At 33.9% G+C, this 26829-nt stretch overlaps 1 protein-coding gene and 3 pseudogenes across 1 annotated transcript; all 4 read right to left on the reverse strand.

Annotated features, from left to right (window-relative positions):
* Window positions 1–9: 9 nt before the first annotated feature.
* Window positions 10–2685, reverse strand: LOC120130344 (chorismate synthase, chloroplastic-like). Its single transcript, XM_039147602.1, has 9 exons — window positions 2632–2685; window positions 2465–2558; window positions 1480–1560; window positions 1152–1283; window positions 866–968; window positions 623–717; window positions 362–427; window positions 127–170; window positions 10–67 (listed from the first exon to the last, which is right to left on the reverse strand). The coding sequence occupies exons 1-9, from the start codon at window positions 2649–2651 to the stop codon at window positions 10–12; spliced, it is 693 nt and encodes a 230-aa protein (XP_039003533.1). The 5' UTR covers window positions 2652–2685.
* A 3328-nt stretch (window positions 2686–6013) lies between these two features.
* LOC120130345 lies at window positions 6014–8534 on the reverse strand (annotated as a pseudogene).
* Window positions 8535–23230: 14696 nt separating this feature from the next.
* On the reverse strand, window positions 23231–24443 carry LOC120130346 (annotated as a pseudogene).
* An 821-nt stretch (window positions 24444–25264) lies between these two features.
* Window positions 25265–26433, reverse strand: LOC120130347 (annotated as a pseudogene).
* Between the last annotated feature and the right edge of the window lie 396 nt (window positions 26434–26829).

Consider the following 26829-nt stretch of genomic DNA (forward strand, 5'->3'; position numbering starts at 1 on the left):
CGAGATATATTATTTTGAGGTGAAGGATATGAATATATGAAAAATATCCGAATGAAGCACATGAAAACTATCGTCCAAAGAATACCTCGAGGGTCAACACAGGGATCATGACGGCCGCTAGCTAACAGCTCCATCTCCTTTTTCTCTCGAGTCACAATCAGCTGCTTCTTCTGCAGAAAATATCACAATTCGACACCAATTTTAACCGAATACGCCAAGACTTAGCGAAATGAATTATTTATAGCAATGTGCTGGCAAACTTGTAGTAAAAATATTGAAAAATGTGGTGGTATAGAAATCGAATCATGACATCCACAAAGCATAGGAAATAAATGAGAAGGCAAAAAGAGATTAAACTTACGCTGATAGTAGCTGTTGGCTTGAAAGCTACTCTCATGTTCATGATTTCCCCATTGGATATTCCACCCTGTAAAGTCAACAATAGAGTGTCATAATTCTCAAGTTGAACACATGGATTTCGCCCCAATGTTTCACGGATTCAGATGTAGGTACAGTGACAGCTAGGATTGAATATTGATGAGGCCAAAAAGCTAGGGACCTAAGAAGTATTTTAACCAAAATACTTTAGGGGGAACCAAGGCCTAATTTGATTAATTACTACCTGTATCCCACCGGAACGGTTTGTTCTAGTCCTTATTCTTCCATGTTCATCAGTATAGAATTCATCGTTATGTTCTCTTCCAGTTAGAAAAGTACCTGCAAGCTCAACAGCAATTAGAACTGGAACGCAAGTAACCAAGAACCTATCCTCGCAAGTTATAGCATTCAAGTATATTTCATCCACAGGCCAACTCAGTTCAAGAGAAATATATGAAAGGCAAAACCAAACTAAAATTCTTTTAACCTGCAAATCCACTGCCAAATTCAAATCCTTTGATTGCAGGTAAGGACATTACTGCCTTACCAAGGTCGGCTTCAAGCTTATCAAAAACTGGTGAACGAAGCCCCTGACATAAGAAATATAGATGATCAGTTCCATACAAGACTATTATTCGACTTCAGCTGCTGTAACTTAAAGCATTTTTGTCGTTTATTGATCAAAAGAACCAAAAATTTCAAAATAAATAAGTAAATAAAATAATACAACATGAAAAACAAATCTGATAGAGAAAAACAGACAAGGTTCATACACGTGGGGCATTCCTCACTATGCACGTGACACCACCACCAATAGGATCTCCTCTTGTCCGAACGACATCAATAGCAGCAATCATTTTCTCAGCATATTCAGGATCTGGGCACATTACAATATTACTTTCTATCTGGAAACATTTTGTTGAAAACAGTTGGATAACGGCTACAATAAATTGGTCAGTAATGAAAGGGAAGTCAATAATCTAGATGAAGTAAAAGGGCGAAAGTAGATGAAATGCATGATGTATATATCAGAAAGAATGCTTTTTCAGAACTGGTAAACCCAAATTGGAGGACATGGGGAAAAAATAAACTCCCGTTAACCTGGTCAAGAGATACAGTGTCATGGTCAACCAAACCATCTGGAAGCACAACCTGATGAACTTGTGAAACATAAGCAATAACCTGAAGAACAAATGAAAATTAAGAAGGAAGCGTAACAAGATAAATAGACAAATATGGTTCAATTATGGAAGTTAGAGTCTGCACTCGTATGAACTGAATCCTGAATATGTATTTAAAGCTCTGCTATAGTGAATCTAAACATTCATTTGAGCAGCTGGTAAGAAGCTCGAACTTGACTCGGTCAAAATTCGATAAACGTTCGACTCAAGTTGGTTCAACTCGAAACCTTAACGAGCTGATCCAAATAAAGTCTAACTCGACTCGATAAGTTTACGAACAACTCATCCAAAAAATAAATCTAAATAATAATAATAATTAATTTATTAATAAATAATAAAAAATAATAAGTTAAATAATCTATTATTTTTTAATAAATAATAAAATATTATTAATTAATAATATTATTTTAATACAAAAAAATAAACCCAACCCTAATATACTCGTATAGTATTAGTAAATTTTATTTTTAATTAAAAAAATAATGTAAATTTTTGGTGAGCTTAATGAGTAACGAGTCTAGTTAAGCAACAATATTTTTTAATGAGCACGAGTAGAGTACAATTTTAACAACAATGAGTCGAGACGAGTCGATCAGCAAAATTTTTTAACGAGCACGAGTCAAACATTGCCCAACTCGCAACTGACTCGCTCGATAAGCACCCCTATTTGACACAAGACAAATGATTGCAAAATGGAATAAAGAGATCAGTGTCACAGTTTTCTTTTTTATTTTTAGACATTAATCAATTTGTATTGTATTTGCAAACAAATTAATCAAATAATCCGCACGAGTACTGCATTGAGTACAAGCATTATCATAGTTTCAGTGAATAGATGAAGCAAGTTATAATCACATATAACAAGATGAAACGATAGAGATCGATCCCACGAGCTTGAAACATACCTCAGTTCCCTGAGAACTGCTTGAGAATTTTCTTAGCAATAGCTCCAAAGGCCACTCTTCCAATTGTTTCTCTGGCAGAAGATCTACCACCACCCTTAAAAACAAGTCTGCACCTCTTAAAAACATGGCAGAATCCAAAGTACTAGGATGATTCTGAAAAGCATTACCTGAACTGATCTGATGCCATATTTCATGTCATAAGTGGCATCAGGATGAGAAGGCCTATAAGCTATTGACATTTCCTTGTAATCCTGAAATCAGAATGACATCATTCAAGAACCCTTCTAGATGCCTAAATAACAAATAATTAAGTCAAATTCGAGAACATATAACCTTTAACCAATATAATTGTTATATTTTATAGATCAACTAACTAAATCGTTAAATAATTTTGACTTATCAAACAATTGAAAATATCGAACTGATAAATTTATTTAATATTTCTAATTAAAATAATGATGTTATTACCAGAGGTCAAATGAAAGATCCTTCAGACAAGAGTGAAATACTAAATAAAAATTTACAAAAGTGATAAGACAAGTTATGTAATGTTTCATATAACTTCCATGTAGTCAGGAATAGTTCAGATTTTCTTCTTTTTTATTTTCGTAATCAAACTGTAATTTTAAGCTACAGATTTCCATACAAAGTGCAGCTTGAAATATTATAAAGCTCATAAAAAGTACATGGAAACTTGGTAATTGATGAAAAAAAAAATCGAAAATCAAAATCTTCCCATAAGAATATGTCTTTAATATTTTTATTCTCTATGCAAAAACTCCGAGAAAATGCGAGGAAGAAAAAAAACCCTAAAAACAGATGTAAATGGTTAAAGAAGGAGAAGATGAGTTACCTTTTGTTTTTATTTTTCTGAGAAAAGGGAAAAGGAGAGAAAAATACCTGAAAATGGTAATCCTCGAGCCTGGAAAGCAAGCAAAGAAGAAAAGAAAAGGCTGCAATAGAAGAGTATTCATGGAAACATGTATATAATACATGGAATATATATATGTGTATATTTATGTAGATATGAAACACATGGAATACATGCATGGCTCCTCATACGCCATTTACGGAGGCTATCGAAGTTCAATGGGCTCTACAAATGGCATACAGGGAGCCAGGCACATACATACATGGATAGGTCATGCTGTTGATGGTGATACAACATATATAAATGTATGGTGGCATGTCATGGCATTGTGTTTTGAATGAAAAATGCATGAAAAGAGGAATGCTTCGGGATGATGATGATGAAGATGATGAGCATCGCAATCATCTTCTATCTTCTCTCTCTCTAACCCCAAAGATTACAAGTATTACGTTGGTGAATAAGTGAACGGAGAGAAAGGAAGAGGGGCATATTTATGGGGAAATCTCAAGCCAAGAAACATGGTTCGATGTCTTAATCAAATATCAAGGAGAGGGAAAGGGAAAGAAGTTGTAGGAATTTCGTTATTTTTTTCAAATAAAATCCTTTGAATTGGCATAAAACAATGAAGAAAAAGTGGCTGAAAAGTCAGGGCAAAAAGGAGGGGTGACCTAACTAAAATAATGATGTTATTACCAGAGGTCAAATGACAGATCCTTCAGACAAGAGTGAAATACTAAATAAAAATTTACAATAGTGATAAGACAAGTTATGTAATGTTTCATATAACTTCCATGTAGTCAGGAATAGTTCAGATTTTCTTCTTTTTTATTTTCGTAATCAAACTGTAATTTTAAGCTACAGATTTCCATACAAAGTGCAGCTTGAAATAATATAAAGCTCATAAAAAGTACATGGAAACTTGGTAATTAATGAAAAAAAGGAAATCGAAAATCAAAATCTTCCCATAAGAATATGTCTTTAATATTTTTATTCTCTCTGCAAAAACTCCGAGAAAATGTGAGGAATAAAAAAACCCTAAAAACAGATATAAATGGTTAAAGAAGGAGAAGATGAGTTACATTTTGTTTTTATTTTTCTGAGAAAAGGGAAAAGGAGAGAAAAATACCTGAAAATGGTAATCCTCGAGCCTGGAAAGCAAGCAAAGAAGAAAAGAAAAGGCTGCAATAGAAGAGTATTCATGGAAACATGTATATAATATATGGAATATATATATATATGTATATGTATGTAGATATTAAACACATGGAATACATGCATGGCTCCTCATACGCCATTCACGGAGGCTATCGAAGTTTAATGGGCTCTACAAATGACATACAGGGAGCCATGCACATACATACATGGATAGGTCATATTGTTGATGGTGATACAACATATATAAATGTATGGTGACATGTCATGGCATTGTGTTTTGAATGAAAAATGCATGAAAAGAGGAATGCTTCGGGATGATGATGATGAAGTTGATGAGCATCGCAATCATCTTCTATCTTCTCTCTCTCTAACCCCAAAGATTACAAGTATTGCATTGGTGAATAAGTGAATGGAGAGAAAGGGAGAGGGACATATTTATGGGGAAATCTCAAGCCAAGAAACTTGGTTTGATGTCTTAATCAAATATATAGGAGAGGGAAAGGGAAAGAAGTTGTAGGAATTTCGTTATTTTTTTCCAAATAAAATCCTTTGAATTGGCATAAAACAATGAAGAAAAAGCGGCTGAAAAGTCAGGGCAAAAAGGAGGGGTGACCTAAAATTTGAGGGTTTCCTTTTCTTTTCCAAACGGAGGGAAAGAAGAAAGATTTGGGGGTTGAAGTTGAACCCTCCCCGATCTTTGGCCCCTAAATATAGACACCCACAGCAAAGTGGGGAGTGATCACTACAACAAAACTGTACATTTGCGGCGTTGTTTTACCTATAGCGGCGTTTTATGCGGTGCTATGACAAACGTCGCAAAAAGTGCCACTGAAAATAGTGCCGCTAAAGTTCGCGGCGTTTGGTAACAAAATACGCCGCAATAGGTAACGATATATAGCCAACAAACGCCGCAATAGGTATTGATATTTAGCGGCGTTTGTCCACCAAACGCCGTAATAGGTGTTGAGATTTAGCAGCGTGTTTGACACAAACGCCGCAATAGGTCTTGAGATTTAGCGATGTTTTTCCCACAAACGCCGCAAAAGATCTGGTATATAGTGGCGCTTTTAGAACAAATGCCACAAAATGTCATATCTATAGCGGCGTTTTAAGATACAAACGCCGCTAATTACCTCTCTATAGCTAAGAGAAATTGATTTTGCAAATTAAAACTAATTTGTCAAATGTTGTTTTCTACTCTTTTATTACCCAAATTTAACCTGTAGCATTTTCCAATAAACTTGACATCCATAAACAACAAACTTAAAATCCATAACAAGAAAATTGAAATCCATAATAATAAATCAAAGTTTACATTAACGTAAAATATAATGTAGTTCAACATTATTAACTATAATAAACAATAATAACATCTAAGATATTTTGCTTATAATCTTACACATTCTTCACTACTCTTCGTCACAATGAGACACTTAAATTCAAAGAGATATATCCAGTTTATATGGGAAAACAATGATGCAGAGCTAGTATTGTCCTGTCATTTCTTGCACAGATATGTTGCTTCATGAGGTCTTACTCCAATTGGCATGCCACTTGAAAAGGCCCCATCCATGGCAATGCAAACCCGATCTCTAGTTTCATATCCAAATAAATCATCAATGCCAATGAAAATCCATTATATCTTACGTTAAAAAAGTTAACAACACATTTCTTTAACAACTAAAATTATAGATTCCTTAGCGGTACTCGTACCAAGTTCAAATAAGAAATTTGCAACTCACATTTTCAACAGTACAAAGATCAAACAAAGATTCAAATTGAGCCTGCAGCTGCAACATTCTACTACTGATCTGCAACATGGAAATAAATCAATCAGTACAGAAACCATTAACTCTAACTGCCAATATGCTGCCTTGATGGTTGTATAAGATAATGCCTTTTCCTGATTCAGAACAAGATTGGGAAAGTAAAATAGAATGTCTAATACTAATACAATGGGAGTAATTGTAAAACCTAATGTGAGTTGGTCAAAGGTAATGGCACCAAAAGACAGTAAAAAATGCAAAGCAAAAAATAATAAATATTCAAGATAGAGCCACAGATGGTGTAGAAATGTAATACTGTGTAAAAAAACTCTTTCTGTATCAGCTTAAATCGCTTGAAATAAGGTAAATCCTAGGTTTAAAATCTAGTAATAGAAAGATTAAAGAACATGAGTATGAATTCCAAGAACAATAAAAAAGTTGATTGTTTTGGACTCATGGTGTTGCCATCACCTATTATTTCATGTGCAGTGAAGTGTAAAAAACAACTAAAACATGAGTATTTTAATGATTTAAACAGAACATATAATATTGCGAGGCCAAAACATTCGCGACTTTGGTATCTCGTTAATATCCTCAAGATAATCTCGGATAATATTCGTTTTCTTCCATTTTGTTAGATCCAGAACACATAGTTTAAGAATCATGTCTTCAAAAAAATGTCAAAATGCACTCATAAGAAATGTTGCTTCATTCATATATCAGAGCAATACATGAAGAAATAAATCCATTGAATTAGAGAGTAAATCTGGAGCCAAATCTTCCGTGCCGCAGGCATGGAAAAGTTTGGAAAGACCTAATCCCACAAGTCATGCTACATAGTGACAATATTCATCGTAGTCATCAACCGTTTCGACCTGTAGCAAAACACAAGTTCCCGGGATCGTATATAAGATAATATATATACATATTTTTGGTCAAGTATACAAAATGATATGAAGACATTTAAGAGTTGTATTCTTGAATGCATATTGAACAGATTCAGGGGCTAAGGTTGAGAGATCGAGTTCTTATATATGGTAAAAGACAATCTAGAAGAGATCAACCAGATTTCAATAATGCAAGAATGATAAACCTCCTTACAAATGAATTTTGCCATCCCTGCACCCATTTTTTTCGTAATGTCCTCGATAGCCTCCTGATAACTGCATAATCAATTGAGAATTATCGACTTTTTTCTCCTTTGGGATCAAAATCCACAATCAAAAACAACTTGAACCACTTATCTAAGATAGCCTAGTTAGGAGATAAAGACATAAACTAAATAAACACATACAAATCAGCACCACATTTAAGTCTTCATGAACAAGGAAGATCGAGAAAAAAATTAAATAACCGACCCTTTTTTGAGTTCGAGAAAAGCATTAGATACATGATGAAACTCGTCTATAAGAACTTTGTAGTTCTTTGTACCACCTGAAAAAATAGATAAAGCTATATAAGCAAACACATCGGGATTCATTAACCGGTAAAGTTTTCGGTAATAAAATTATCCCAATCCTGGTGCCATATTGCTCTACTCCACAGAGAATCGAGAATCCTCCTTTGAAGGAGAAAAAACTTCTAGATGCTCACATGAAAAGTGCCAGTTGCAATCGTATATATGACGATAGAAGTCTTTGAGGATAGGAACTTTGACATCAGTTGCTACACTAGTGTCATCCTCTGCACGAAAAAAAAACCTCAGCTTCTTATCGAACAACTCGAAAAGGAAACGCAGAATATTACTATCATTCATAGATTATATAGGCCAAATATGCAGAAATTGTTCCTAGTAATTTAGAATCGGTGAAAGATTATGCACGATGGGAAAATAATATTGAAAAGAAATGGAAATAAAGGGTTTAAAAGACAAAGAACAAACCAACAATATCAAGCGCTTGAAGAACCAAATAGAATATGCAGACCTGCAAAACCACAAGTATGGGGAAAAATCAAATCACCAAATTGAACAAAGATTAGTCTAATCTTAAGGATTAATAAAATCCACAATAAATACAATCGAAATCGACAGTAAATTTACGAAATCAGACTACACCATATGAAATCCATAGAGTTTTCTTACGGCTTTTCTAAGCTCGGTGTCGAGCTGTTGAATAATGAAGGCGAAACTAGGAGAGACTTTGTGAAGCATGGAGAAACAAAAGGCCAAGTGAGGCTCCGACAGGATCTTTTTCTCGGCATGCCTCGAAGCCAATTTCAGCTTCAACAATGGATAGAAATCATCCGGGTGTTTCACAAGTGCTCCTAAACTCCCCATAATTGAATATTTGTTTTGAAGTCAGACCAAAACAACAAATCAAAATATGGGTATATAGCGAAACAAATGGTTGTTTGGATTTTTGAGGGGGAAATGCAAACTGGGTCAAAATATGGCTTTGATATGTATGCTCATTTTTTTCTAAAAGAAATCCATATGTTTGGAGGACCATACTCCCATATAGTTAAAGTAGATACAAAGGGACCACTCACCAGTTCAAGAATTTCATTCCCCTGGTTGCAATTTCTTCATTCTTTTCTCCACAGTTAGCTTCCCACAAATTATCCTCATTGCTGTCAATATGAAGGACAAAAATTCCACCAATTAACCAATATTGAAATTGCAATTATAAAAAATTCCAATATAGGTAAAGTGGATGAGAATCTAGGGTTTCAATTCAAGTTTTTCAAAAAATTAGAAGAAATATAAGGTTTCAATTCAAGTTTTTCAAAACAGAAAAAGAAAAGTAGAAATCTAGGGTTTTTGAAAGTGATACGAAGTGGAAGGACTGATGAACTCGTGGATTTTTCCAGTACTGGAAATCATGATGATGGAAACCCTCGAATCGCAGAGAACGGTGAGCTAATTAGCTTTCTTGAAGAATGTTTCATCTCTTAGAGAATGTGACTTGTCTGTTGGTCGGGTACTCAAAAATTTGAGGCCTCTGAGAGTTAAGTTTAGGGCTAGGGTTTGCTAAATTTAGTTAAATGTGGTATATATATAGCAGCATTTGTATAAAAAACCCACTAAAGAATGATTATTTAGCGGCGTTTGTGCTTAAAACACCATTTAAGTATAGTATATAGCGGCGTTTATATAAAAGCGCCACTAAAGTACGAGTATTTGGAGGCGTTTGGGCTTAAAACGCCACTAAAGTATGAGTTTTTAGCAGCGTTTGTATAAAAACGCCACTAAAGTACTAGTCTATAGCCGCGTTTGTATAAAAAACGCCACTAAATCACGAGTCTATAGCGGCGTTTGTATAAAAAATGCCACTAAAGTACATTTTTAGCGTCGTTTTTATAAAAATGTCGCTATAGTACGAGTCTTTAGCGGCGTTTGTTCTAAAAACGCCGCTACAAATACCGCTATTAACCCATTTTACTGTAGTTATTGCGGCGTTTGTTGAAAAAACGCCACTATAAACAACTCTATTGCGGCGTTTGAGCTATAAAAGCCGCTAAATTACCACTCTATTACACCGTTTGTTTAAAAAACGCCGCTAAAATATAATTTTGTTACGTTTGTATTGTAAACGCCGCGACATACTTAAATTTTGTGGCGTTTTCCCTTAAAACGCCGCTACAGAACACATTTGTTGTAGTGGATTATAATTAATTTTTTTAGTAATTCATCTATTTCTACTGTGTTAATACTAAGGTATCTTTTTATCATATTTAATATGCTACTTTATAATATTAGTGTATTTTTTACATGTTGATGTTAATTCGAATATATTTTTATGAATACAATAAGAGATATCACTGATAAAAGAAAATATCATTCTCTTTAAGTGATTGAGTTCGAGTTGTTTTGCCTTTCATGTGTGCATGAGTTTAGCTAAATTTAAATTTTTATAATTTTTTTTAGATATTTTATAATTTTTATATAATAATTATAAAAAAGGTATAAAAAAGAAAAAGAAAAAGAGAAGAATGGTGGGTTAGGTTATGAAGCAAGCAAATTCCTACGCTAACCTTATGTTTGAAATCTCCTTTTTCAAGGTCTTAAGGAAAGGTTGCTTTTCAATTCTGAGCCTCATTTTGTCTTAGAGTTGTTGGAAACACTTGGATACCTCTATCTACTATTCTTTTTATTAAAATAAATTTGAAAAGGTAAATATAAAACAAATAAAATAAGAGAAAATAACCTCAGTGACCAAAAATGCCTTGTAATATACGATTTTTAACCAATTTTTTTTGGATTTGCCAAAATGACCAACAAAATCGCAATGCGAAATAAAAATCGCAACGCGATCTCCAGAATCGCAAATCAATTCCCAGAATCGCAACGCAATTATGAAGAATCGCAATGCGATAGTACAAATTCGCATTGTAATTTTCCAGAATCGCAACGCGATTTTTAAAGCGCCATTAGAATCTCTACGCGTATTTTATTTTCAAATTCCAAACACGAATATTAATTATCGGAAAACTGAACCGTCCACAGTGTATCCCGTAATCGCAACTCATAACCTAAAACCTAAAATCACAACTCAGTCACATCTCCATCTCTCACTCTCTACGGCGAAATCCGTCCCCATCTCCGAAGATTTCCGTCCCCATCTCCGACGAAATCCCTCACAACCATTCACGGTCAGAAATCCCTCACAATCATTCAGAAATGGAAAATCAACCTCCGAGTGTTAGTTTTTTTAATTATTTTTATTTTGAAAATTTTGCATTATTTTAGGTTTTTCATATTGAAATTGATGATAAGTTTACTGGTAATTTCAATAATAGATTAACCATTTCACTTAGATTTCTTATTAAATTCATTCGATTGCTGCCAATACTGCTAAACTGTTTAGTCTTTAACCCTGTGAAGTTAGTATTTGTCTTTGTTTTGTCTTTTGGTTGAAGTAATGTAATCCATTAAAGTTTCAATTTGCAGAAGAATAATAGTTTCTAAACTTAAAATCGCAACATGAAAATGAAAATTGCAACACGAAAATGACTATCGCAACGAGAGAAATGAAAATCGCAACGCGAAATTAAAATCGCAACGCGAAACCAAAATCGCATTGCGATTTTCATTTCGCGTTGCGATTTTAATTTCGCGTTGCGATTTTTCATTTCCGCATTGCGATAGTCATTCTCTCATTGCGATTTTCATTTCAACCAAAAGACAAAACAGTGTTGCAAATTTTAGTTTCAAGAATAAACTACTACTCTTTATGTTTATTATTTTTGGTATATCTTCACAGTGTAGTTTTTGGTATATCTAACTTGGTATGTTTATTGTTTTTGTAGAAATTTTTTTCGGCTTCATTGACATTAAGGAATAAAGTTAGCCTAGCCACTACAATTGCTTCAAAGCTTTCACCTGCACAAAGAAAATTGTTTGAGGAAACCTGCTTCGGACCATGGCTGAGAGTACAGCATCCGGGTGGAGATGCTAATTTGACCCATTTGTGGCTTCAGACCATGACTAGCGATCTACATGACAGTATACAACGTGGTAAGGAAGAGATATGGTTTCATTTTCCACCGGCGTATACTTGTTTTGGGCGGAAGGAGTTCTGCTTAATCACTGGTCTACGATTCAGACACGATGATGTAGGCCGGTACACTCGTCATATCACCCGCCCATCATGGTTATCCCGGGTTTTTCCCGGTGAGTCAATAGAGAAGCTGAACTTACACGTCAAAGACCTGAAGAAATTGTTTAATAAGAAAGATGGTTTTACTCGGATGAATGACGTCGATGTTGTCCGAGTATGCCTTCTAGTACTTTTGTATGTCGGCTTTTTAGGCAGAGAGGCCAGACAACCTATTCCTCAGGAGCTAATATTATTGGTAGAGGACCTAAATGCATGGAATCTGTTTTCGTGGGGTTCGTATATATGGAAAGCTACCTGGACTAAGTTGTCGTCTGCCTTTGATGACCGCAAAAGTTTGCGTGACAATGGGTCGAAATACAGTTTGTCAGGCTTTGTTTGGGCCTTTAAGGTAAGAATTTCTATATAATGTTTTTAAAATTATAATTAATTATTTAACAATTACTAATGTTTTTTATTATATTGTTTGTAGATTTGGATATTCGAGGCTTTCCCCAGCATACAGACATATGCATTAAAAACTTCAAATGATATTCCTAGGCCTATTTCCTGGAAGAGGAAACGTCTGTTGGATTGGGAAGACTTAATACCATATGCGACAATAAATAATGTAAGTTAACACAAATACTATCATATATAAACAAGTTATTACTAGTAGACGTTTAACTTTGTTTGAGTTTTTATATTTTTAGGAGGCCAACACTCCATTACAGAGACTGACACCCACGGAGGCTGAGCTTGCCACTGATTGGTGGCAAGCTAGTCAGCATTTTTTTGATGGCACGAATGATGAGAAGCCTCCACTTCCTCCACTTCGAGAGCCATCACCTCACCCAGAGCCATCACCTGATCGACCCGACTATACACCTCTACAACGAGAGCCATCACCTATCCCGTCACATCATCGAGCCTCTTCTCCACCATCACCTCATGATAGGCGACCGGCAAAGATGCCACGACTTCTATCTCCCTGTTCTCCACCTCTACCTCCACGGGATGAGTCAAGGGAGTTACGTGATGAAGTCAATGCCTTGCAAGAGGAGATCGGTACTCTACGCGATAACGATGGTGCATGGCGTGTGGAGGTGTCTACTTTACGTGGTGAGGTTGCCGCTCTACGTGAGATGGTAGTATCGTTGTAGAATGAGGTTCATACTCTACGCAAGGAGGTAAGTTTAAGATTTTCCATATTTAACTTGATGATAAATATCATGTCTGTTTATTTACTGATTTTTGTATTTAATTATTTAGCGGCCCGATAAGGTGGATGCTTTACGTCGGGTTTTTCTTGCACGACGGAGTTCACACTTCAGACGGCGTGCACGTGCTATTAAGTCTCCGTACACCCCAATAGTGTGAAGACACCGCAAGAAGAAGCCTGACTCGCCTGTCATCCCTCAAGAGTCCACTCCTATCGTTGAAGAGGCCCCTATCATTCCTCAAGAGTCCCCTCCCACCGTTCAAGAGGCCAATGTCATCGTTGAAGAGGTCCCTCCCACCCATTCAAGAGCCTGATTCACATGGCGTCATATGTAAGATTCTTGAGAAACCCTCTGACGTGCCGGACATGATGGATGAGAGTTGGCTCTCGTATGAGTTACCAGCTAGTACCATTCTGGTATCTGAAGTGGAGATGAGACAACTACCGGACATAATTCTGGATAACACCCTTTGGGCTAAGACCGCAATTGATTTTTATATACATTAGCGGAGCCAGGGGTGTTTCACTGACATATGCAAGCTCAACGATGATATCTATTTGTTGCTTGATCGGTCTTGGTGGGGCGTATTATTAGGGGTCGAAGACAATGGCTATTTCGATGGAGGGGTAAGTCTTATATTTTTCTTATATTTCAATTTGATTATTTTTTTAAATTTATGTAAGTCACTAATATATGTCTTTTTTTGTAAAATAGCATATCGATGTGTGGGTGTCACGTCTTCTAATAATTAGGAAACTTAAGAAAAATAAAAGAAATACACGATATACAATTATGCCGACGTCTTTTAACGCCGTTCACTTGAAGAATCAACGAGATGAATCATTTGCATTGGGCAATGGACAAGCTAAACTTTATCTTGCATGGTGGGAGGTCGATAAGGTTAGTATTTTATTTTAGATTGAGTTTAAAGGTATTCATAAATAAGTGCGCAAATGAATGAATTATTACTTATGATTGCAGGTGTTTATCCCTGTTTTGGAACGTAAACATTGGCTTCTCGTCGAGCTTCAGCTCCCATCCCTTAAGGCAATAGTATATGACAGCATGATAAATTACATATCATTGGCTGATTAAGAGATATTATTAAGGGATGGAGCTCTCATTTGGCTAAATTCTTGGATGCGATAAATTATTGGACTCGTTCTGGAAACAAGAAGCCAAAGAAGCTCAATATTACAGTTAGCAGAGACGAGACCGCACCACAACAAACGGAAGGAGTCAGAGGGGATTGTGGTCCTCTCGTATGCTTGACGTTGGAGCGTTTGATCACAGGAAGTATAAAGTATCTACCTCTCACCAATAGAGATAGAGATGCAGTAGGCTTGTGGTTTCGGCATTATATGGCTAGATCGATATATACGAGACGCTGCCTACTTGCATCCGCGTTATAAAAATGTCCATAAACAATTGGTAAGTTTATAGGCTTTTGGTTTGAAAATGTTTGGTTAAGTACCTAGAATTCAATAATTTGTTGTTTGTAGGTTTTAGATGTGTAGAAAGTGTTGTTTGAGCAAATGTTTAGTTTCTGCAGGTTAATCTCAGAAGTGAGCTGCTGCCTACCTGCATCCGCGTTATAAAAATGTCCATAAACAATTGGTAAGTTTATAGGCTTTTGGTTTGAAAATGTTTGGTTAAGTACCTAGAATTCAATAATTTGCTGTTTGTAGGTTTTAGATGTGTAGAAAGTGTTGTTTGAGCAAATGTTTAGTTTCTGCAGGTTAATCTCAGAAGTGAGCTGCGTGAAAATGATGTATGGCTACAAAAGTTGATTCAATAGTAGATGAGAAAATAAGAATTATTGCTTATTTTTTGATTGTTTAATTGATTTGTAAAAGATGATTTGTAAAAGTTGATTTGTTTAATTGATGTGAACATAATTTTTATTTGTGCATGTTTAATTGATTGAAATGTAATGGTTGATTTTGTTGATTTCAATCTGCATTATGTTGAAGGCAAAAATGACTATCGCAATGCGAAATGAAAATCGCAACGAGAGAATCGCAATGCGAAATGAAAATCGCAACGCGAAACTAAAATCGCAACGTGAAACTAAATTCGCGTTGCGATTTTCATTTCGCTTTGCGATTCCCTCGTTGCGATTTTCATTTCGCATTGCGATTCTCTCGTTGCGATAGTAATTTCCGCGTTGCGATAGACATTAAGATGATTGCGAACGTCATTTCCGTGTTGCGATAGTCAAATGAATGCCTAATAAGTGATAACAACTGAACAGATCATAGCAATTTTCAAACTCAAGTTACTAATACATGCCTAACTGAAAATGTTAAAAGTTCACACATAAAATCCACATAATACAACGTTTGCATTTAAAAATCACCTAAGTTAACAGTCCCAAAAGGTGAAGCCGGTTGTGATTGGGATTTTAAAGATGATTGTGATTTTGATTGCCTTTTGCTTGACACCATATGAGCTTTGGATTTTGATGAGGATTCATATTTTGGTAGAGAGGAAAATGATTGTGATGGCACTGGTGATCCACATGTCAACCTTGTATGACCACTTTCCTTGCACCGACTACATGCGATCTCTTCTTCTCTCACCCTTAGACGGTATACGATCGTGACTTTTTGGTCGGCCAGGTAGCCTTCTGTCCATGGCTGGTGGAAAAACTGTTTGTAAGTCATCTGGTATGTCCCACTCAGAAGGATGTGGAATAGGGTAGACAATCTCGCCATAAGTCTATCGATATACTTCTATAGTGTAGCAATCTATAGCGTATGCGCTTGAATCATCTTGGTTTAGATGAAGAGAAACTTTTATAACATTGCCACACGGATAACCAGATGTTTGCCATTTCATACAACTACACGTCTTTGCATTTAGATCGACAAGGCCATTTAAGTTATTATCCAGTACTTCAAACAAAGTGTTTGAACATGGTTCAACTCTCCATGACGTTGACTTCACAACACGTTTCGTTATCTTTTTTTTTTGTCCATGGTGTAACACGATGTTCCAATGTTCTTGTAAATTTAAATAAATAATACTTAGTAAAATATATGATAAGTTACGAATTTAAAGAAATAATAGATGCATGGTTTCTTTTCTTGTAGTACCACTGTTGAATAGAGGCTCGAAAAAACTCCATTAACATAGTAATGGGTAATTTCCGGGAATGACGACTTAGAGCGTTGATTGATTCTGCACTATTAGACGTCATGAAACCATATCTTGCTCCAAGTTTATGTACTCTTGACCATCTTTCAAACCCGACATCTTCTAGTGTTTGAGCGCACTGAGGCAAAACACGTCTTAAACAGTTTATATGATTATTAAAATCCACTTCCCGATAAGCTTTTACAGCATTCCAGTATGTCCATTTGTGATTTTTTATACCAACAGACCTTGATTTTAGATTTCTATACAAATGAACACCACAAAGTCCATGAAAAGCATCTGGGAAACACCTTCTAACAGCGTTGTCGATTGAGTTTGCCGTATCGGATATGATTGTCAGGTTGCTAATAGGACCTATGCAATCCCTAAGATGCCCCATAAACCATGTCCATGAATCAGAGGTTTCAGATTTGCCAACCCCGTAAGCTATTGGCAGTATCCCATTGTTAGCATCCATGGCTACTGCTAATAAGTTTACTCCAAGGTATCGACCTTTTAAATGTGCTCCGTCAACTATAATAATTGGGCGCATACAATTAATAAACGAACGAATCTACAAAATCATATACACAAGAAATATAATCATTTAAATGTGAAATACATGTAACTAACAAAAATGAGTCAACAAAATTATATTGATTTACTAACCGCAGCACCAATGGCGATAAACAGCAACTCAAAGCATCCATCTCTATCTGTTTTGATATGATTTACCGACCCAGGATTTTTCAGCTTTAAATTGTGACAATAAGCCGGCAGTTGGGCAAACGATGCTTCTGGAGACCCCCTCAACAATTCCAAGGAATAACATTTGGCTCTCTAAGCTTGAGAATATGAGATACTAATCTTGAACCGAGCATTCATGTCAGTCATAATTTCATGTCCCCGATATACCCTACCATTCAAAAACATGAACTCAGCCAGAAAACCACCCAACACCTTTTTGTTTGCCTGTCTATGGTGAGGAAAAACTTGGGTTCTTGAACATGTATGTTTATCAATAAAAGTCCTAACTTGAAACATTTCACAATCTTTTATCCTCTTTGCAATCATACGCCACATACAGTTTTTGTCAATCATACACCTTGTTTCGAAACGATCTTTGCTTGATTTGTTAACTTTTAGTTGATAGCCATTTTTCACACATTTCGTATACAAAGCTATCTTCAAGTCTTCCTTTGTATCAAAACAATCATCTTTCTTGATACGAATAATTTTTGTGTAACAATCAACTGCTATCTTTACCAACTCTTCTTCCGGTATCTGAAGTAATTTTGGCATATTCCAGTTATACTCCCGTGGCATTTTCTTCGGGGACTTTTCTTTGGGGATTTCTTCTTCTTCTTTTTCTTTTTCTTTTTTAGGGTTATATGAATTACAGAATGAATGTTCAACATGTTCATTTACAGTCGTAACTTCCTCCTCATTATCATCAACAACATCTTCCTCGGCAATGGCTGTTTCATCATCAAAATTCGGGTATTGACCAATATCAAAATCATTACACGCAGGGTCTATTTCTTCTTCTGAAAAATCATCAAAATCCGAGTATTTACCAAGATCAAAGTTCGGGTATTGACCAAGATCAAATTTCGAATACTGACTAGTACTCATAATTTTTTCTGTTGGCTCATCATCGTCTAACTGGTCAATACGAAAATCGGAATTTGGTGCTGAAAGTTGATTGGGATTTGGATTAGGGAAAGGTTGTGGGTTTTGAGATTGTGTTTGGTATTGGAAATGTGGTGAAACAATATTTGCTTGGTGATGAAATTATGGTGGAACCATTAAATTTTGAGCACCATAAACTAGGGTTGAAAAACTTAGTTGATTACTACCGCTACTGACCCAACTTCACTACTTCTAGGTTTAACAACATACAATGTAACATCATCACTTGAAACACTAATGTAAGCAATGAATCGTTCAACATCTTCATTGTCGATTAACAAATAAACTTTACCATTTCTCTGATAAGATAGCCTAAATCCACTTAGGGGCTCTAAATTCAATTTATTTGCAACACGTAACATTAGAGTTTCATAAGTTAACTTTTTTAATGATAGTTTTAGTTGAAGATTCATGGGTAAAGGCATATATTGTAAAACACCATGAACATTCTCCCATGACCCTCCAAAACAAAAATCTATCCAAACATGATCAACATTAGATGATTTCATTATTGTAAATTAATTTACTAAACAAGCGAGCTGCGAAACTAAAACCTGTTACCGGATGGAGAAGGATGTCGTTGGATATAGGAACGGATGTCGTCGGAGAGAGTGATAGATGGAGATGAAATGAGTTGCGATTTAGGGATTTAGGTTATGAGTTGCTGCTGCTGCGTAGTTATATACCCAAACATTGTGTTGCGAATTAAAACCTGTTGCGAATTCAGAAATCGAGTTGCAAATTTGAAATTCAGTATTGCGATAGTCAGAATCTCGTTGCGATTTACTAAATCGCAACGCGATTACGTAAATCGCAATGTGAATATGTATTCGCGTTGCGATTTACGTAATCGCGTTGCGATTTACGTAATCGCGTTGCGATTTACGTAATCGCGTTGCGATTTACGTAATCGCGTTGCGATTTACGTATTCGCATTGCGAATTAGGAAAATCGCAACGCGAATTTGGGAAATCGCAATGCGATAGTCAGAATCGCGTTGCGAATCTGGAAACTGATTTGCGATACCGGAGATCGCGTTGCGAATTATCGATCGCATTGCGATTTAGTTGGTCATTTTGGCAAATCCAAAAAAAGTTGGTTAAAATAGTATATTATAAGGCATTTTTGGTCACTGAGGTTATTTTCTCATATAATAATTTATCACCTTTTTCATTTTTTTCATAAAAAATTATTAGTATAACTTTAACCCTTATTTCCATGTCATCATCTTTTTTATATTGGTACTACGTTCATAATGAACTGAGATCCTCAGTTGACACTCATATTTTCCATGTTATTTTGCTACCTAATTTATCCTCATCCTTTATGTATATTCACCTACTTAACTTCCCTATTACATGTGATGTAAGGAATAATATATATATATATATATATATATATTATATATATTAGGATCAATTTATATCTAGTGTAAAACTAAGAATTTTACATATTTTTAAGATTGTTGTATTAAGAAAAATCAAAGGTTGATATTTACTTATTTTTTTTATCAGTGAATATCTTCTCATTTCCTACTATTAATCTCGACATTTGATTTCTCTTATTAAATGATCCTAAAAAGATGTAAAATTCTTAGTTTTACACTGGATGTAAATAAATCTTGCCCTATACATGTATGGTAAGACATGTTTCTTCTCGTTTAGTATGTTTTTATGAAAATCATGTGGAAATCTAATATAATGATAATCAATGTCAATGTAAAAATAAATATTTTGATTATTTTTTAATTTAGTTAGCGGAGTTGTCTTGTGACATGGATTCAACTAAAGACTTTATTAGAAGTAAACATATCATAAAAAAATAAAATATTTTATATATATACAATATTATTTTTATATTTTAAATTGATAAATTATTATATGTAGAGTGATAAAATCTATACAAAAGTAATATATCTTGAGTTTGGTTCTTAATTTTTTTAAGATTAAATGGAAGTATGAAAACACAAAAATATCTTTTTAATAATACTGATAATTCATTAATATAGATATTCATAATTTTTAATTAAGTTAGTAAACTGAATTGTGACATTAATTCAATTAGAAACTTTACTTATTTTTATTTAAAATAAAAATATCACAAATTACAGTAAAGGTTTACACTCAGAAACGTAAATTAATTACATGATTAAGATAATTTCCTATAATCATTCAAACAAAGCTAGCAATTTAAGATCATAAGGATTATATGATGAAAGATTAAAAATATAACCAATAAACTAGAATAAAGATAGATACAAATAAATATGATTGTATCAACAAACGAACCACAAAAGAGAATCAAACTATTGAAATACCATCGACAAAATAGCAAATTAGACTCGACAGATGTGAAAAGCTATCTACAAACACAAAATGGGCATCCAAATTCACTACGAGGATTCAAAGCAGAGAAGATCAACAATATATCAGATAAACGTCATCTTAATCAGTTGTGGCGATGTCAAATCAATCCTTAGAAAAAGATAAATGAAGAAAATGGTCAAACGACCGAAAATATTTCAAAAGACAGAAGAAAACGTGTCATAAAAGCAAATGAAAATGTGTCATACGGACATACTTATTGAAAATAAAAAAGAAAAAGAAAATAGAGATACAACATAAGAAAAGAAAAAGACAATAAAAAATACTGTCGGTTGCAACCATCATTAAAGTTGATGTCGTCGTTGATCAATAAAGACGAAACAAAAGGAAATGAGCGACACACCAATAAGAAAAATTAGATTTTTTCAAAAGAGGTAATTAGTTAGGAACATTATTAATATTAATAACATAAACATTTTTATAAGCATCCATTTTTTAAAATATCTTTTAAACTTCATTTTAAGAAAATGTTAACCAACGAAAAATGTAATTAATGCATTCTTTTGCGTTTAATGAAAATAATGGATTAGACCAAATCTTTATATCTAAAAGGAATGATCCCATAATTAAAGATGGTGTAAATTCTATAACATATATAATCAATTAGATATTAGCGATTATTATCAAACATTAAAAACTTTAAATATTATTATTATATTCATTCCGAGTAAACAAATCTAAAAGGAATGATCCCATAATTAAATGATGGTGTAAATTCTATAAAACATATAATCATTAGGATATGACCGTTTATTATCAAATAGTTAAAAATCTTTAAACATGTATATATATATTCATCCAGAGTAAAAAAAATCTAAAAGGAATGATCCCATAATTAAATGATGGTTTATATTCTATAAACATACATAATCATTAGGATCATTGAACATTGCCCATTTAAATTCATTAATCATTCCTTTTCATGCACACATCAAAGTAACAATCTTATTCTTTAAGCATAAGATATCATATCTAAAGTAAAGAAAATGATGGAACCAACATGAAGAATTAACATTAAACATAGAAAAAAGTCATCTTCCCCCCGATGTTCATTTACTGTTCAAAGATAAAGTTCTGATGACCAAATAGACAATTTTACTATTCAAGAAATTTATATTTTATAACCGGACTAAAAAGTTTTTTTTAATTATTCACAAATTATAATTACAATCAATATAAAGCATAAATAAATTATAAATATAATTAATATATTTATATATTATAGTTAGAATCCATCATTATAAAGTGCAAATATATTGATAGCCATAATATTCTCTAACTGCTGAATTTTGTTTTTTAAAACTATTTGATATATTAGTAAAATTTAAACATTGGATATAAATATGTTGTTTGAGTACAGTAAATCTTAATTTTAAAAATTATTTATTTTATTATTTTAATATTATTAGAATAAAATAATGTTTTTTTTAATAAATTTAGATGAAATTAAGAAAAAATAATTTAAATAAATCATATTTTAACACCATATGGACATTGAATTTTATTTGAATCTAAACATGTTACTTTCAATCTTCTTAAACGAGAGGCTTTAAATTAAAGTTGGGCTTGAAAAGTTGGATTTGAGTTTCAGATCAACTTGTTTTCGGCCTCTATCGATGTTTGGTTGAGATCATTAGGCTTAAATTTATTTGGGCTTTAAATTTGAATGCGAGATAAACTACACATTTAGTATCTAAACTATTAATTTTAGTTTGTTTTAGTATCTAAATTTTCATGTTTTTAAAATCGTACCTAATGTTTTGTTTTTGATTTCATTTTAGTACCCAAAACTTAACGCATTTAGTTCCTAAACTATCAATTTTGTCCGTTTTAGTACCTAAACTTTCATTTCCCCCCAAAATTTAACGTTAAATTTGAACGGTACTAAAATAAAACAAAAACTAAAGTTTTTAATGGTGGGTATTAAATTGAAACAAAAGCTAAACTTTAGGTATGGTTTTGAAAATTTGAATGTTTAGTTACTAAAATGGACCAAAACCGATAATTTACATACTAACGCATAATTTACCCTTAAAATTAATTTGGATTATTTTTGGGTTTCATATTTTAAATAAAAACTCATATTTATTATGTATAAAATATATATTATTACATAAAAATTAAAAATGACAATTAAAAAAGAGCCTAATGTAGTCAAAAATAAAAATATGGAAAACCTTAAATGTGAGTAACACTCTCAATTTGAATTACTCGTAAATTAAAAAAAAATATCACATTAACTGATCGAAACTTAATTTAAATTGAATTAAATCTAAATTGTGTATATCAATTAAACAATCATTTATGGACTATTATGAAACATATCAAGTATATGAACCAAAAGGGTTCAAAAATGCAAATTAACAAAATTGAGTTTGGGAGTTTCAAAATCAGTACCCTATTCACAAACTGTCTTCTTAAGCCCAAAATATCTTAAATATCAAATAAAATAAATTGAATAAATGATACGTATACTAAAAAAATAAATTGTCTCATCGCAATAATAAAATATTTCATGTAAAAAACATAAATTTTGTTATGATTATATTAATTATTATCTTAGAAAATAATATTATAGTCATTTTTCAAACCAATTAACATGTTTTACAAAATGTATTAGACTAAATTAAAAAAAATAGAAATAAGTTAATTTATATTAAATATTTTTTAGGATTAAATTGAATGAAAATTTATAATATTAAAAATTGAATTATATAAATTTAGGAACTAAACTAAACAAAAATTATAGCTCGTCCCATTAAACAGGTCCCCTATTGATCTTTTAAAAGTTAAATTTTCTAAACTTTGATAACAATTATTTTAAATATTTTAAAAAATAATTTTTATAAATATATATTTTAAAACTACTTGATTGAAGTATATTTTTATCAATAATAAATTTTAAATAATAAAGTCAAAATTAAAAAAAAAACCAATAACAGACATTTTAAGAAAGACAGAGGTAGTATAATATAAAAAGTATTATAGTAAATTATATTTTCATGAGATTAGTTCACACTTGACAATTTGATCTAATGAAGTTACCAGATTACTCCTGCTTGGTCTTTCACTGGGATTTTCCCTCAACGAAAGCTCGGCCAAATCCGCGAGTTTAAGCAACGGTTCCACATTTCTCGGTAGAGCATGTTCGGTCGATACTGGCTGCCGCCTTTCCTCTTATTAGAGGCAGTGTCCACTCTACAATTCCTGGAGGCGTGCGCTCTCTGTCATAACTTTCCTTCCACTTAATCTCCAATAGAACGATTCCGAAATTATAAACATCCTCCTCCATATCCCCCTTCACATCCGTGCTTGTATTAGCACTTACGATCCGGAGATCGGATATCCTTGCACCCCATTCGGCGTCCAAAAGTAATTCGAAGTCTTCAGGTCTCGATGAACGACAGGGGAGTGACTTCATTATGAAGATACTCGAGTCCTCTCGCAGCCTGGAATGCGATCTTCAATCGCAGGTCCCAACCTAACCGCAAGAGGTCCCCATGAAGATGGTCATGAAGTGTGCCATGAGGCATATATTCATATACGAGCATTCTTTCCCCCATTTCAGAACAGTAGCCTATTAAGTTCACAATATTGGCATGCTTTACATTGCATAGTAGTTCTAACTCTGCTTCAAAATCCCGGCTGTTGTTGTGAATTATCGTAGCAGCATTAGCACGCTTGATTGCGACTTGCCGACCATCAGGAAGAACAGCTTTACACACAAAACCGAAACTCCCTCTTCCGAGTTCGCTGAATTCTTTAAATCCATGAGTAGCATCTTTCAGTTCTGAAAGCCGATACACTTGTGTCTCCCCAACATACGTCGTTAAAGAGAGAGGCGGAAGTGGATTCGGATTGGGATCAGACTCCGCAACTGGTTTGCCTATGCAAAAGCAGCACGGAATTCTACGTTTGCCATCACTTTTCACTTTGAAGATTCGGGGAAAAATACAACAAGCAACTAGAATTAATAAGCAGCCCAGTACAGAAGAACCAATGATGACCACCAACCTTTTGATCTCCAGCTGCTTTTGTTGCCGAGACTCAGGCGAAACTCCACATACATCCCAGCAAGAGCTGTTCTGGCAAAGTGAGCAAGGAGTGCATATTCGATCCGCATTGGCACTGCAAGTACTCGAAGGAAGTAGCCCTCAGAACAATTTGTCCCACAAGGCAAGCATATCTTCAACTCATTCCGAGCAAGCCATTTTTATGTACTGGGTTTTCTAAGAATAATAATAAAAATGGTGATTCAGATTAGTCTTTGACTTACTAAATAAGTAAATCCAATATTTATTCTGCAAATCAAGATTCAGATCCCCGTGGACCTCAAATTGGGCCGGGTTTTCTGAATACGGATCCTATTTCATTTTTAATAATATTTATATCTATTTATAAAATATAAAAAAATTACTTTTCATAAATTAAATTTTCATTCTCTTAATTTTAAGTTTGCTCAACTCATAAACATTAAGATTTAAACTTTCGATTTTATTTAAGAAATTTTATGTCTCATTCCATTAAACTAATTGATTATTAATTAATAGAAAATGTATTTTAATTAATAATGAGAATGGGAAGGAGAAATTCCAAGCAAAAGGCTTGAAAACACAACGGCTTGTGTTTGTATGTAAGGGAGGTAACATAGGCTAATGTATGTCCACTTGATTCTGGTTTTCTGTCCCCATGTCTCATAACTGTATTGAACTTTGTAATTTCATGGAGTAATAATTAAAAAAAAAGATTTAGTCAATGGAAACATAAGGCACCTAATATGGTATTGATTAATAAAAATATGTTACAAATGGTTGATTTAGTTCATTATTCTGTAAAATATATTCAAGTTCCTCTGTGTTTCTTCCGTAACGAGGTACAAAATCAAATCCGGTAACTGTCCGTACGTACATTGATTGAGGTCACTGCAACTAAATGCAGAATCATATTGCTCTCTGACCTCGGAGCTTTACCGAAAAATTCAATCATATAAGGACACACCGGTCCGATATGGAATTGAAGAACGGATTCTGCACACTAGGTCCCTGCATTTCCACCAAAATGCCTTGCTCGGCCCATTTTTCTGTAATCTGGAGAAGGAGAAAGTTAGCAATACAGTTAAGTTTCATAGCATTGCGAAAGTTGTTTTTTCGCTACAAGCGGGTAACCGAGCAGGTCGGTTCAAAGAGAAGACCTAACACCAATATAACCGAGTTGAAATGAAAGAAAACCTATTTTCTTTACCTTCCTTATTGTTCCAAAGAGCCATGGCATAGGTGTTGAGTGGACAGTCGGGATTCGGATCTGCGTGTAAGGAGGTTCATAAACAATCAGCAGAACTAAGAGTTAATCTGTTTTGTAGACGAAACATATGTTGTTCCGACGCTTCATTCTATTTGGCGTATCTATGTCGAATACATATACGCATATGGTATAGGAGAAGCTTCAAAACCAAGTGAACATTGTGACGTAAACATATCGGATATACACCCATATCCGACACACCCGGAATGAATCAAGTAGGGGAAAAGCAATCATATTCATACCTCCCAGTAGATTTTGAACCGACAAAAGAATGGCCCTACAATCATAAGCAGAAGACCACTTATCCTGTAAAACGAAGAATTTAGGAGTAACTTGGAATACAATGTAAACAAAAGCTATGTGTACAAAGTGGAATTGATACCTGAAGAATGTCAAGGCAGATATTGCCAAACTGATCCACATTGGGATGAAAGCAAACGGTCTCCAACTTCGCTTGAGGTGGCTTGAAAGGATAGTCCGACGTGAAATGCAAGGAAACCTTGTACGACAAACCCTCATGCATGGTTCCTTTTCCGCCCTCGATCGTGCCGATCCATTTAAAAATGCTTTCGCCTTGCGGAAATGCTGAAACCCCGAGATCCCCTCCACACTGCACATCAGCATAATACCCATATATCATTTTGAAACGTAAAACAGTAGAAAAGATTCACATACCATGAGATCCATCAGCTACTTTTGAAGCCTGCAAAACAGAAAATAGAATAGCAGTAGAAAACATAATATATACTCCATTAAAATGAACACAGATATATAAAGTTTTCTCCCTACCTTTGAGTAGGGGAAGCAGTGTCGACGCCATTGATCTCGGAAACGGGTTGTTCGTATGCAGCAGTGGCTGCACGGCGCCGATTGTCCACCGTTTGATTGGCTCCGCCTTCCATCCAATAAAGTTTGAAAAGATAAAAATCAACGGTCAGAAATGAATGGTCGAATTTTCCAATAAAATTAATCAATCCGTTCGTGTTTTTTTCCTATGTGAAATGGCCTAATGCAGCCTCGACGTTTTTTTTTTAACATATTTATATCTTAAAAACAAAGAACAAAATTAAACAGTTCTTAATTTCGTTATTTTCTACGTGAAGGTTACATTACAAGTTGGTGAGCATTTCGTTTTTTCAATTAAAACGATTTCATCGTCTTTAAATTTCTTTTAACAAAATTGATCTAACCAATAATTAAAATTAATATATAATAAGTTTTTGGCGGGATTGGTTTGTAAAATTCTAAAGAAAAAAACTAAAAAATAAGTCTTACAACAGAGAAATATCTTAAACGAA

The sequence above is a fragment of the Hibiscus syriacus genome, unplaced genomic scaffold (assembly GCF_006381635.1).
Source record: "Hibiscus syriacus cultivar Baekdansim isolate YM2019G1 unplaced genomic scaffold, ASM638163v2 tig00110546_pilon, whole genome shotgun sequence".
NCBI classification, from domain to species: Eukaryota; Viridiplantae; Streptophyta; class Magnoliopsida; order Malvales; family Malvaceae; genus Hibiscus; species Hibiscus syriacus.